At 34.0% G+C, this 14396-nt stretch overlaps 2 protein-coding genes across 2 annotated transcripts; both read left to right on the top strand.

Annotated features, from left to right (window-relative positions):
* Positions 1-11074: 11074 nt before the first annotated feature.
* LOC122306519 (S-norcoclaurine synthase 1-like) lies at positions 11075-12983 on the top strand (the record flags this gene model as incomplete). Its single annotated transcript, XM_043118946.1, has 4 exons — positions 11075-11263; positions 11406-11653; positions 11952-12282; positions 12564-12983. Coding segments are annotated over 3 exons (477 nt in total), but the record flags the coding sequence as incomplete, so codon positions are not given.
* Positions 12106-12707, top strand: LOC122306518 (flavonol synthase/flavanone 3-hydroxylase-like). The gene is made up of 2 exons (XM_043118945.1): positions 12106-12282; positions 12564-12707. The coding sequence occupies exons 1-2, from the start codon at positions 12106-12108 to the stop codon at positions 12705-12707; spliced, it is 321 nt and encodes a 106-aa protein (XP_042974879.1).
* Positions 12984-14396: the final 1413 nt, after the last annotated feature.

Raw genomic sequence — 14396 nt, 5'->3', positions numbered from 1 at the left:
CCTCACACATGGAGACTTCATACAAAAACTCTAATCATTCATATACCTTCAATCTCATAGAGAAACCTATGGAGCATTTCAAACCTTATGCTACGATTTTAAGACAATCCCAATATTTATCATAGTCCTTCCTCTGAAGCAATCCCAAAAATAAAATAAAAAAGGTAAGCTAGCAATATTTCCCAAACCCCTTGAGGTTCAACGATCCAAAACCCCTTTCCAATATGCTTTGGTGGTGAAAATTCTTAAGGATAGACCCTAAATGGATGCCATTCGTAATCATATTTTGACCAAGTGGAATTTGGCACATCATCCAATTGTGGGGCGTATTGATTCAAGGACCATCTTGATTAAACTACAATCGGTTGACGATTTGGCCAAAACTTGGACAAGAGATACACATATCACGGAATGAGCAATGTCCAAGCTATTCAAATGGTCTCAAGAATTCACACCGGATGTGGAATTGCCAATTGCATCGATTTGGGTAAGGCTTCCCGTATTGCCTTTCAATTTTTGTGTCAAGTCTTATCTTAAAGATATTGTGCATCCATTTAGTAAGTTCTTAGTTGCTGATTTACCTACTTTCACAAACACACACATGTCCTTCATATGCTATATATGCATTGAAATGGACTTGTAAGCCCCTAGAATAATATCTGGATAGGGATTTGAGATGAAGGATTTTTGCAAAAAATTGAGTATGAGAGGTGTCCTAGCTATTGGTGTGGTACTAATACTATTTTTTCCGTGGTGTATGCCTTAAAAGATCTCTTTGAGACTCCCTCTCCTCTTTCCCCCTAATCTTCCTTGGATGGTGATAAGTAATTTCAATATTGTTAAATCTAATGATGAGAAACTCAAAAGTGTCCATATCCCTCACTCTACTAAATATGATTTTATCAACTTCATTGAGTGCAATTCTCTTTAAGACCTTCCTTATCTTGGCTCCAAATACACTTGGTATTGTTGCAAAAATGGGATTTACACATGGGAGGGATTAGACCAAGCCCCTATTAATCAGTCTGGATCTCTATCTTTTCCACAAGTTTCCCTTACCCATTTTGGACAACTCGTTCTGATCAGTGCCCCCTTTTTATTATGAATAAAGAGATGGATAAATTTGGTCCCTCATCCTTTAAATTTCAAAGGATATGGATTAAACACTCTTAGTTCCTAGACTTTGTTTTTTCTAATTGGAATCAACCTTATCATCTCTAAGGATCAATAAAATTGGTTTTTAAATTAAAATGTTTGAAAAGTACTTTGAAAGATTGGAACTTTTCAGTTTCTTATTACATTTTTCAAAACCTTGTAGATTTACGCGACAAAATTTGAGTTGCTAAACTTTCTTTACAAACCTCTCCTCTTCATTCTGACTGGCCACTTTGCAAAATTTTGAAAAAGATTATAATGACAAGCTAATCCAAGAAGAAATATTTTTAAACAAAAGTTTAGAATTCAATACTTATATGAGGGTGACAAAAACACCAATTTTTTCCATCAAATAGTTGCTCACAAGAGGAGAAAGACTTCTATCACTTCCCTTACTCTTCATGATGGATCATCTTCGTTTGATCATAGCTCCATTCAATCGGCTGCTGTGGACTTTTACAAGATCAAATTAACTGCCTCTCGCACTTTTGCTAACAATTCTCTATTTGATATGATTCATAATCTAGTCCCTGAAGATGACAACAATTAGCTCCTCAAACTTTCATCCGTTGATGAAGTTAAACAAGCTATCTATGACATTCCTTTGGACTTGGCTCCCAACCCCGATGGTTCCTCCTTCTCTTTTTACATCTCTTGTTAGTCTATCATCCACTCTAACCTTTTCAAGGCAATCACTAATCTTTTCCAAAGAGGACTTGTGCCTCATTCTTTAAAACATACATTCATTTATTTGATTCTGAAGAAAGACAACCCCTTTACCTTTTTGGACTTCGTACCCATTAGTTTTTGTCAAGTTTCTTACAAGATTTGCCCTAAAATTCTAGCTTCCCGTCTTAAGACCATCTTGCCTAATCTTATTTCCAACTACCAAGGGGCTTTTGTTGAAGGAATGATCATTACAAATAGTATTGCAATAGCTAAGAACTTAACCAACAATCTAGCTAGGAATATAAGAGCCAATAATGTTATGCTTAAAGTTGGTATGAATAAGGCTTTTGATAGGGTCAATTAGCATTACCTCACTCATGTTCTTCTTTCCATTGGTTTCAATAGTAGTGTCATTTCATTGTTTCAAAAATGGTTTACTAATCTCACATTCTCTATTTGTTTAAATGGTACCCACTCATGTTACTTTATCTCTAATAGAAGTCTAAGACAAAGGGATCCTCTTTCCCCTCTTCCTTTTATTCTTAGTGAAGAGCCTTAAACTAAAGGTCTTCATCAAGTTGTGATAGATGGTTATGCCACTCTTTATAGTGTTCCTTGTGGTTGTACTTCTCTTGCTCATATTTTTGCATATGACCTTTGATTTTCACCCGTGGTTCCAAGGGAAGCCTTTCTAGTCTCGTGACTTTCATCTCTAATTATGAAATTATTTCAGGGCAAAGGATCAATCATTCCAAAAGTGTTTTCTTATTGCATAAAAAAGTTAACACAACTCGCAAACGCATCATTGCTTCTACTACATGTTTTAGTAAGGGAAAATTCCCTACCACTTATCTTGGAGCTCATCTTTTCTATGGGAAAGTTCCTACATCCATGTATGATCCGATAATTCTCAAGATTAGAAATAAGATAAGTAGATGGAAAGGTCATCATTGCTTCTACTACATGTTTTAGTGAGGGAAAATTTCCTACCACTTATCTTGGAGCTCATCTTTTCTATGGGAAAGTTCCTACATCCATGTATGATCCGATAATTCTCAAGATTAGAAATAAAATAAGTAGATGGAAAGGTCATCTCCTTTCTACTGATTACAAGCTTACCTCAATCAAATCTCTCTATTCCTATTCATATATTTGGTTCTCAACTCTTTGTGGAAAACTATTGACTCTATCCACAAAACTTTGAAAATTTTTTTTTTTGGGTGCTGTGATGGCCATACTAAAAAGCATTGGATATCTTGGGCCCATATTTGTTGTCCTTCCATTGAAAATGGCCTTGGCATCATAAACTTATATGATGTTGTTCATGCTCTTCATTGTAAATTGGCATTGAGTTTCTTTCAATTGAACTCTCCTTGGGAGAAATTACTTTATCAAAAATTCATGAATAATCTTGGATCTTATAACTGCCAAAACCTATCATTCTAATTCCTGGAAAACCATTTGCAAATTTCTAAATTTCTATCCATCATCCACACCAAAATTCAATGGACCATTAGTGATGGTTCTATTAGTTTCTGGAATGAGAATTTGGCCGGTAATGGTTCCCTTACTCAAAAAGGTTTTGTCATCTCCAATTCTTCCTTACAAATCAGAGACCTTTGCTCTCACAATGGTTGAAACTTTGACTGCCTCTCTAATCTTGGTGGTACATCCCTTGTTAGTAAGGCAAGTCAATTTCCTATCAAGATCAAGATTGGCCTAGATCTTTGTGTCTAGAAACACAATAATAATGGTACTTTCCACTGAGTCTTCTTGAAACTTATTTAGGAAGTACTACCCTTACTTCCCTTTTATAATTTTATTTGGAGCAAAGCCCTCCCTATTAAAATTTCTATTTTTATCTAGAAATTATGACACAATGATATTCCCTTTGATGATAGTATCCAACATTGTGGTATTCATATGATTCCTAAGTGTAGTAATTGCCTAGATGATCATGTGGAAAATTTTGATCATGTTCTCTCTAGTTGTACTCTTTCTAAAGAGGTTTGGCATCATTTTTTCAATGTTTTTGGCTTCACTAGTATTGTCTATCACAATTGGAAACAAAATGCCTCTTAGTGGTGGTCTTTTTTTAGAGGCACAAATTAATTTGTAACAGCCCGCTAGAAATTCAATTGTGGAATTTCTATTGACTTTAGGAACTTCGTGAAGACTCTATAAGTTTTCACGAATCCACTAATCGCATAGGTTTTAGCTTGTCAACATAATTAGTTTTATCACTCACTATGGTGCCAGAAATACGATTTTTAATTATTTGAGATAGTTAGAAGTGTTAGAATACATTATGGTCTACACCACTAGGCTTAATTGAATATTTAAGATTTTTCAGTACTAAGTTTATTACGTTTATTTTTGGAGTGAATAGTAACCTCGGTAAACGTACTAAGCACAATGTTTTCAAAATCACAGTGTGAAATGTCCAAATTAGGTTAGTGATATTTTATTTGGACACTTGGCAAAATCTTAACCACACATAATGAATAGTATTAGATACTTGGTACAAAGAGAAACCATTAGATGGAATTGTGAAGGAAATCAAGGTGTAAGATCATGACACCTAAACAAAATACACATTTGGAAAATATCTTAAGAATAGAGATTTAAAATACACATGAAAATATTTTAACCACCTTACTCTTCCAAGTCTACACCACATTTGGAAAATATATTGAGCTGATTTTTATAGATATTATTGGATAGAATATTTTGAGATAATCTTTTATAGATATTTTGGGTAGGAGAAAATCACACTCAACTCTCAACTCCAGCCTTATCATCTTCCTTATCTCGTCCATAAGCATCTCCAGCCATCATCCACGAACTTATCTTCATTTACACCTTCCAATAAAAGATTATCAAACACTCTCTCTCGAACAGCTTTTAGGAGTTCTTTTGCACGCCCATTTCGAAGCTGTTGTAAGTGTTTTATCATAAAGTCTCCTTCATATAAGTTGTTCCTTTTTGAGTCTAGTTTACATGGATATCTTATTTGCCCCATTTGAAGATCATTTGGTTAGTCAAATATTGTGTAAACTATAGAAAGGTCATTCTGGGAGATAAACTGGAGAATATGTTATAGTTTGGAGTTTATGACCAAGCTAATGGATAGATATTGGTCCGAAATTTTTATGGAGTATTGTTAACATGTATATATGACTATTGGTTGAGGATTTTTGCATGATTAAAGGTTTTGATGAAAGATTTTCTTAGATTTAGAAACTTAGAAACTGGAAGAGGAAAAACAGTTTCTGTTTTGAGAAAGTCTAACTCTTTGGTGGTCTAAACCTATTCTAATGACTTTGATAATTTTATTGGAGGATTCTAAGCATCTTATATACATGTTATATTAATATTTTGAAAATATTTGATGTTAGTTTCAAAGATATGAAATTTTATGTAAAGAGATATTCAGATAAGCCAAAGTGTGGATGTTCTTGGCTAAATTTATGTTTTGGTTAATTTTTAACCATGTGATCTTGAATTAGAAGCTTATATATGTTTTAGAACATCTTTTTAAACCATGTGATGGTTTGGTTTGAAGATCACATATTTATAAGTTATAGATCAAAAGGTTGATCAAAACAAGTTGGAAACAAAAATCAATAGAAATAGCATATGAGAATTTCGACCCTATGGAGTTTTAATAGTTGTGATTAGTTTTAAATTTTTCTAAATTGATATTTAAATTGAGGATAAAATTTACATGAGACATGTAAATTTTGGTGACTTTTGGAGTTAGTATGCAAAATCCTTAAGTTATGGATAAAACGGTCATTTTCCTACATGCAGAGAGTAAAATAGAAATTTTACTCTTTAAGTTAGTATTTTCCATATTTCAATTTATTAGTGATTTAGTGTTAACTTTTAGAATCACTAATTACAGTTCCTCGTGATCGCGCTTAAGGTTTTATAAGAAACGCGGAGATCGAGGTAAGTTAGCTTTTAACTTACTAGCAGTCTACTGTGTATGTGTGCTAAGTAAATGAACTACAGTGTATGTATGTGTGTTATCATATATATCATGCCATGCCAAGTTATCACGTAATTGTCTATTATACAGAATTTATTCTGTCATCAATTTTTATCTGTTACATAATATATTATGTTATGTATTACTGTACATTACAAGTACGTCATGCTAAGTATGCCATCTATTACATGTATATCAAGTCATATAATATTCACTGTTACAAGTATGTCATGTTAAATATGTGGTCTATTATATGTTATGCCATGTTATGAAATGTTTTTATCTCAAGTTGGTCATGTATTTCAAGTTATGTTAAGTCAAGTTTGTGTAGAATACATGGGGCCACAACAACTGTGGAGTATGTATTTAACTGCATTGTGATGTGTAGAATACATGGGGCCACAATAACTGTGGAGTATGTATTTTTCATGTTAAGTCAAGTTTATGTAGAATACATGGGGCCACAACAACTGTGGAGTATGTATTTAACTGCATTGTGATGTGTAGAATGCATGGGGCCACAACAACTGTGGAGTATGTATTTTTCATGTTAAGTCAAGTTTGTGTAAAATACATGGGGCCACAACAACTGTGGAGTATGTATTTTTCATGTTAAGTCAAGTTTGTGTAAAATACATGGGGCCACAACAACTGTGGAGTATGTATTTACACGTAGAATACATGGGGCCACAACAACTGTGGAGTATGTATTTTTCATGTTAAGTCAAGTTTCAGAACAAGTTCATGATAAGTCAAGTTTCAGATCAAGTTCATGTCAAGTCAAGTTCAGTTCATGTTTCAATTTAAGTTATGTCAATTATGCTATGTTGTATGCCAAGTTATGCTTTAATTACTTATGAATTTGATTATGTATTTATGCTTTTACTGTCATCCATGCATCATTAGCCTGTGTGGAAGTTTTTTTTGTTAACTTGCTGAGATTTGTAATCAAATCTCACTGTGGTAGTCCCAACTACCATTCCCCCCGAATGGTAGATCTTGTTACAGGATCTGAAGGAGGATCAGGAGCTGACCAACTAGACACAGTCGACTGAACGACGGTGCGTCGTTAATGTTAATATAGTAGTTAAATTACTACTTGTACGATAAAGTTGCATCTCCAGTACTTTTGGATCATAACTATTTTGGACTAGTGCTGTGATCTTAGTTATTCAATGGATCTTTATGTATGAAGTATGTTTGTTTTAAGCATTTGGGATATTTTCAATTTGGTGCATAGTATTGCTAAAGAAAAAAATTATCCGCTGCGAATATTGCATAATGTTAGATGCATGTTAGGAACATTGCATCTTATATGTCATGAACGGGGGCATGTAACCTTGTGTTGCATGTCTCGACGCTTCAAATGTCCGTCCGATCCCAAACGGAATTTGGGGGCATCACATAATTCCATTTACTTGATCAGCTTCTACTATCTATTTTCTTTTGGGAGATTTGGTTAGCCAGAAATACTCGATTTGAGGACTCATATACTCATTCTTCCATTGCTATCAATAAGATCAATAGATGACTTAGAGACCTTTAATTCCCTCATCAAGCCTCGTACTCTTACATCATTTTCCAATGCTTTTGTCATTGCTAATCTCTACATTCCCCCTTCCATCATTCAAACTAAGAGACTTTTCCTTGTCAATTGGTTGCCATCTCCTAAGGGGTCCCTTAAACTCAATATTGATGGTGCTTCTAAAGTTAATCCAACGTCTGCAGATTCTTAGGGCATCATTTGGTCTTAGAAGTTATAATTGCTCCATTATTATTGATTTTTCCTATTATCTTGCTATGAGTATGTAACATATGGGTCCTAAAATTAGGATTTAAAATTAGGATTATTATTATTATTAGTGTTATTATTTAGATCTATTTTGAGTAGTATTTTTTTTAGTGTGATTCTTCCACCCTTCACGCCATAAGCCTCACAGTGTTTATTTCCTAGTGGGAGTAGTTTTCTAATTTATAGCCAAATTCAAACTTCAAAACCCTAACCTAAATCTTTTCATCTTATTCACATTATTCCTCTCTCACAACACCATCGTGACCTTCCTCACAACCACTAAGCAACCACATCACCGGAAACCATCACAAAGCACGCTAACGGTAAGCCCTCCTTCCTCCACTGTGTGCATTGACCCATAAACCCCTGTCGTTTTTATTTTCTCCACCGTGAATAATATTTTATTCTCTCTACTGTGAATAATAAAAACACCAGTGCATTGTTGCTCAGCCCACCATCAACCACAAAGGACATTGGACCACCACTAGGTAATCCAGAAACTACCGGCCAACCAAGTCTCGTCGAATCCTCATTATTCCAATAAGCCCCAGTCAAAATCCCTCCATTCTTCTCTTCTGTTGTGATTCCCAGTTTAATAGACCATAAAATCTATTTCTCTCTCAGAAAGTCATGCCGCCGTCGACCTCGACTCACCACCACCGTCGTATTGAGTCTCCTCTCTTGATGTGTTTGTCACAAGGTCCTTCCCTCTCTCACGAGCTCCTTGTTTCTTAACCTTCAGATCCTCCAGGGATGCCCATTCCTTTGAAATACAAAGTGGGCCTTGGGCCTTAAGCCCATTCAGTCAGGAGCCTTATAAATCTTTAAGAGGATTGATTTACTACATGGGCCTTGTCTTATGCTGAGCTCTATTTTTATGCTTTTCAGAAACTAGTATATCAATTAAGTGGGCTGGTTCCTTGTGTAGGCAGAAACTGTTTTAGTGATTTTAAATGAGACGAAAGTTTTATTTGAATCTTTATGTAACCCCTGAACTTATTTTCCAGAAAATGTTTAAGGAATTGAAACTTATATCGCTGGATATTAAATTATAGTTGGCCTATAGTATTATTAAACCTATTTTATGAAATCATTATTTACACTATTGTTTTATCAAATAGATAATATATATGTTCCCTACTAAATTATATTTAAAGGACTAGATATGATACTATTGTTTTAAAAACTATATGATGTTAGTATTTATTGAATTCAATATATCATTGAATATTTATCAGATTAAAGTTCATGATACGTGTTCAAGTGGGTAGAATGCTATGACATGTTTTCTAGATAGTTAGTAACGTCTAGTACCTTGTATAGGTAATGAGCTACAAAGCAGAAACCAAGAAACAGAGCTAAGAGGTAAGTAGCACGATCATAATTATATGTGTGATGTAATTATTCTAATTGTTCATAAAAAATGTGATGTTTACTTACGCTACACTATGAGCCAAGTTAAGGTTAGACCCCTTTTCACAAATCTCGATGCATTACGATGATATGCTTGTGATGCTATGCTGGTACGAGTTATTAGATGGATGAGATGTTATGAATATCACATTTATTCCATATAATATTCATGTAATATTTAGATCATGTATGCCATGTAATGTTCATGTAATACATGGATCATGTATGCCATGTAATGTTTAGATCATGTTATACCATGTATAATGTTATACAATGCACAAGAGTATGCTATGCTAGAAAAAATTTATAAAGTCAAACATGTTCTCATGCATTACGAAAGTTAGTAAGAAAACACATGAATGATGAGAACGTAGAGCTAGAGAGCTAGAATTAGATTAGTTCAGAGACCTAGATTGAAATAAGTGTTATTTCCACAATGATTTAGTTTATGATTATAATATTTGAATAAGTGATCACCACATAGAACTATTTTATGCCTTTAGATTATGTTTTCAGCTTTATATTATCAAAGACTATTATGTTGAGTTAGTTTGATGATACAATGAATGAGGTATTTTCATAACTTTGAATCTCTTTACCGGGAAATATGTTATGACTGTTTGTAATATTCCTGACCTACAGGAAGGGATGTTACAAAGTATTATTCAGATCCTCATTATGGAATCCAATTCTCTTCATGTTGTAAATTGGTTTAATAATCAATTCCAACCCCCTTTATGCTGATATTTTGGATGGTATTTTACATTTCAAAAATGTTTTCTAGTTTAGTATCAATCATGTCTACAAGAAAGAGAATGTTTTAGTAGACAGTCTTGCTGCCTAATTTGGAGCTAGGGTCACACAGTAAGTTTTTCTTCCATTTGGAGCTATCTAAACATATGGTTGGCCTTTTGCTTTGGATCATGCAAGTATTCCTAGTTTCCGACATTAGCTTGTAATGTTATCTTTTTAATTATTAGTAGTGTTCTATTATATCCATTCGGTTGCTGTTTTTTTTTTTTTTTGAATAATATTTTTTCTAAGAGCCTGATTTTGAAATTTTTATTGTTACTTCCTTGCTCTCTTTGTATAAGTTATTCCTTCGTCACAAGTAAGAGTATATCAATAAAATTAAGGTGTCATCATCTTCTTTAAAAAAAATAATAAAATAAATGGTCATGCTACATCTTGGTTTCTAAGGTGGAGAATATATTTGGGTAACGTTATTCTACTATACTTTGATCATTTCACATCATGTTAATATATGAAACAACCAAAATATCCCATATTTTACGCTAAATGGATAGTTTTCATTTCACTTGAAACAAAAGCATTTTTTATCAAAAATAACGTTATTCTTTTTTTCTTTTTTCTTTTTTTTTTCTTTTTTTTTTTTTTTTTAATTTTTATCGTTAACATCATTATCTTTTACGTCAACTTGACTGCCATCTTCAGATCTTAAACACAAATTGTTTACTAATTGACGATTAATATATAAATGTATCTTTTATGTTAACTTGCTGTTACAGCCAAAAGGTGTTCGTGATCAGCACCATTTTAATAGTCTGGCCCTATCATGAAGTATCTATCTAAATTTTTAAGAAAATTAATTAAAAACCCGATTCCTGAATTATAAATATTTGTTCATATAAACTGAAGTGATTATTTCTTGCATAAAGGCTACCTGCTGAGCCAACTCTGGTTGGCTGTGTTTGTCCTTTCATCGTGCTGTAGACTATGCACAGAACTTTCAAAGGCCCGTGCATGCTGCGCTGCCTTGCCGTGCATGCATGGGTTTACAAGACCAACAAAGAACTAATCAATTTGGAGTGAATGAGATCCATGCACTTGCCTCGAAACTGCAAGAGTTCACCCAGCTTTCTATAAATGCAATTTCCCCCATCTTGACACCTCCATCCAAATTTAGCTACAAACAACCACCCTTTTGCCCTTTGAAGCACCATAGTAGTCTAGACTGTTGTTGCCCTTGTCCACCCAGAACAGTACTTTAACATTGATTCAGCCTGCTTCAGATAGTGAAAGGCTGAATCTGCCCCTCCTACCAACGCCAAGTTGTCATCAATGGAGAACTTCCAGAACAGTACATTCAAAAGAATGGTGAGGGTGGAGTCTTGGATGTTCCACTGCTGGAGGTTCCGGTTGTCGATCTCACATCTTTGACCAGCCAAGAAGAGCTGCAGAAACTTCGTTCTGCTTTAAGCTCATTGGGCTGCTTTCAGGTCTTAAACTATTTTACTTAATTATAAACCTTTTATCATTCTTTTGTGGCACCAATTTATTGAAAATTATTTAGTATTTTTTGTTTATTAATTATCATTCTTGGTGATCAAAATGCTCAACAGTTCTTTAAGGTTGTTTCAGGCAATAAACCATGGGATAACACATTCGTTCCTTGAAGAAGTTCGTGAAATTGCAAAGGAATTTTTTGCACTTCCAATGGAAGAGAAGCGAAAATACTCAAGGGAAGTTGATGGCATTGATGGGTACGGAAATGACATAATCCTTTCAGAGCAACAAAGACTTGATTGGAGTGATCGTTTGTATCTTACTCTAAATCCAGAAGACCAGCGAAGGCTTAAGTATTGGCCTGAAACTCCCCAAGCTTTCAGGTATTAACCAACCATATATATAATTATCTGCAAAAGAAAAAAAACAAATAGTATTTGTTCAACAACTTGGTTTCTCAATAAGAGTAAAGGGACCTCTACTGTGAAAGATTTGGGTTAGAATTTAGGAGATCTCTGCTCTGATATCATATTAAATCAACAATTATCTCAAAAGTTCAAGATGATCGGAAGAGATCTATTTAATTATTCAAATTATATTCTTGCACAAAAGATTAAAATGGCTTGCTCAAAGCTTGATGCAGGTAGAATAATCTAACTTAATAGCTCACAAACAATACAGAGATATATTCTACACGATTATACTGTCAAGATGGAAATGATGACTGAAGTAGTCCTAAAGGCCATGGCACGTCGCTGAACTTAGAGGACAACTGCTTTTTAGAGCAGTGTGGAAAACGAGCGACAATGACAGCAAGATTCAACTTCTATCTAAAATGTCCAAGGCCAGATCTTGTTCGTGGGGTCAAAACACATTCAGATGCATCAGCAATCACCATTCTCTCTTGCAAGACAAAGAAGTGGAAGGTCTTCAATTCCAGAAAGACAATCAATGGTGTAGAGTTCCAATCATTCCAGAGGCTCTTTTCATTAATGTTGGTGATCAAGTGGAGGTAACCATTACTGGGATTGATTCATTTATTAAATTAAATTAGGTTAGCTTTCAGGTTTGAACTGCCCATTGGTATTTCTGAAAGAAAAATGATATATACACTCTATCTTACCTTTGAAGTGCCCATTGTTAATTTAAAAAGTAACAATGGATCTACTCATTGATGGGTAGACACATCAACATAAATGCGAAATATGGGATTTTCTTACAGACCATAAACCTAGAATAGAGGTTTAAGAATAAATGGTTCAATTACATTAACTGGTTCTGAATTGTATGCAGATAATGAGTAACGGAATATTCAAGAGCCCAGTACACAGAGTAGTGACAAACTCAGAAAGGGAGAGGATGTCTTTGGCAGTGTTCTATATTCCAGAACCAGAAAAAGAGATTGGACCGGATGATAGGCTGGTCAATGAGTCATAGCCAAGATTATACAAGAAGATGAAGAATTATGTTGATATCTACTTCCAGAGCTACCAGCTTGGGAACAGAGTAATTGATGCTGCAAAAATTTAATTTTTCTTATCATAATCTCTTGTGGTTTGGATGCAAAGAAGACGACATTGTGTTTTGCCATTTTATTTATGAACCCTTTTGGGCAATAAATGATAGAAACAATGGATGAAGAGTAATATTTGATGATGATTTTGATACTTTTCAAGGTTATATATAAAACAGATCCATGCGATTTACCATAAAGTCAAATTGATCCATGTCATTTCGTCATCCTAATATATATATATATATATAGAGAGAGAGAGAGAGAGAGAGAGAGAGAGAGAGAGAGAGAGAGAGAGAGAGCTATAAGATCAATGGAAAAAAAACACAAAGCACATGTTATAAGACAAGTATTCCAAATTACTGTTCTTTTAACTATGTTAAAATGAGATGAGAAATTTGTGAATAATAATAAAATAATTTGAGTTGAAATATTTTATGAGATTTTAAAAAAAGAAATAGAAAAAGTTGAATAAAAATATTATAAAGTCAAGATATTATTAAAATATAATTTTTCTTTTAGGATTTGAAAAAATTGAATTTGTTTTTTGTGTTTTATTTAGAAGTTTGGAAAAGTAGTAATGATTATATTAAAAAACTAAATATTTGAAATTAAAAAATATTTATGTTCGTGATGTTTGGATGTTGAGATAAAATGGAACGAGAACATATTGCATTCAAATTGACCGTGTATGAAGGTTGTTACCCACCAAAATTGAAGTAGAGGAGCATTCAAATTTGGCAAAGAAAAAGTTCATCCCACCAGGACCAAAAACTTCTTCATTCGCCTCAAAGTTTTTTTTGATAAGTAATAAGAAATTTTATTAATAAGCATATTCCAGATACACTAGAGGTATACATGTGAATACACCTATTTAGGATCTAGTAACTGATACAAGGAAATCTAGGAAACTGAGACCATTCAGCTCTAGAGCGATGGCCCACATAAATAGAGTCTTCCAAAAAAACCTCCTAAACTCTTCTATGGAACGTTCCTGATCTTCAAAAAGTCTATCATTTCTTTCACTCCAAATACACCAAAGAATACAAAGAGGAGCCATCTTCCATACAGCCGCAATCTGTGGTGTCCCCGCGATTCCTCTCCAGCTTGCAATTAATTCTATCACTCTTCCCGGCATGACCCATGCTATATCCATTCTGCTGAAGAAATAATTTTAGATTTCCCGAGCGAATTCACAATGTAAAAGTAAGTGGTCTACCGTTTCACCATTCTTTCTGCACATACAGCACCATTCGGTTATCATTCGCCTCAAAGTTCTCAATTATAACAATTATTTTTGTAAGTTACAGTTCACAACAATATGAGATAAGAAAACATGTCAAAAGATCCTATCTCTTTCCTAAATTACAACATAACAACTACTCGAATAATGACACATCAAACAGCTTCCAAAAAGTCAGGACCTAAATGAAGGAACCAAAACTCCTCTAACAATCTAAACTAACCAAAACTCTGGCAAACCAATAGCTTATTGGCAGCTTCCTAAAAAATGGTCACATCTTCATAACATTACAGATCACCATGTCATCTCTAGTGGCCCCAATCCTAATTCTCTTTTACCTTCCCTTGTCCATATAGTGCTTCAAACTTGA

This window comes from Carya illinoinensis, chromosome 4 (genome assembly GCF_018687715.1).
Source record: "Carya illinoinensis cultivar Pawnee chromosome 4, C.illinoinensisPawnee_v1, whole genome shotgun sequence".
Taxonomy (NCBI): Eukaryota; Viridiplantae; Streptophyta; class Magnoliopsida; order Fagales; family Juglandaceae; genus Carya; species Carya illinoinensis.
This window is presented reverse-complemented; position numbering and strand designations above follow the sequence as displayed.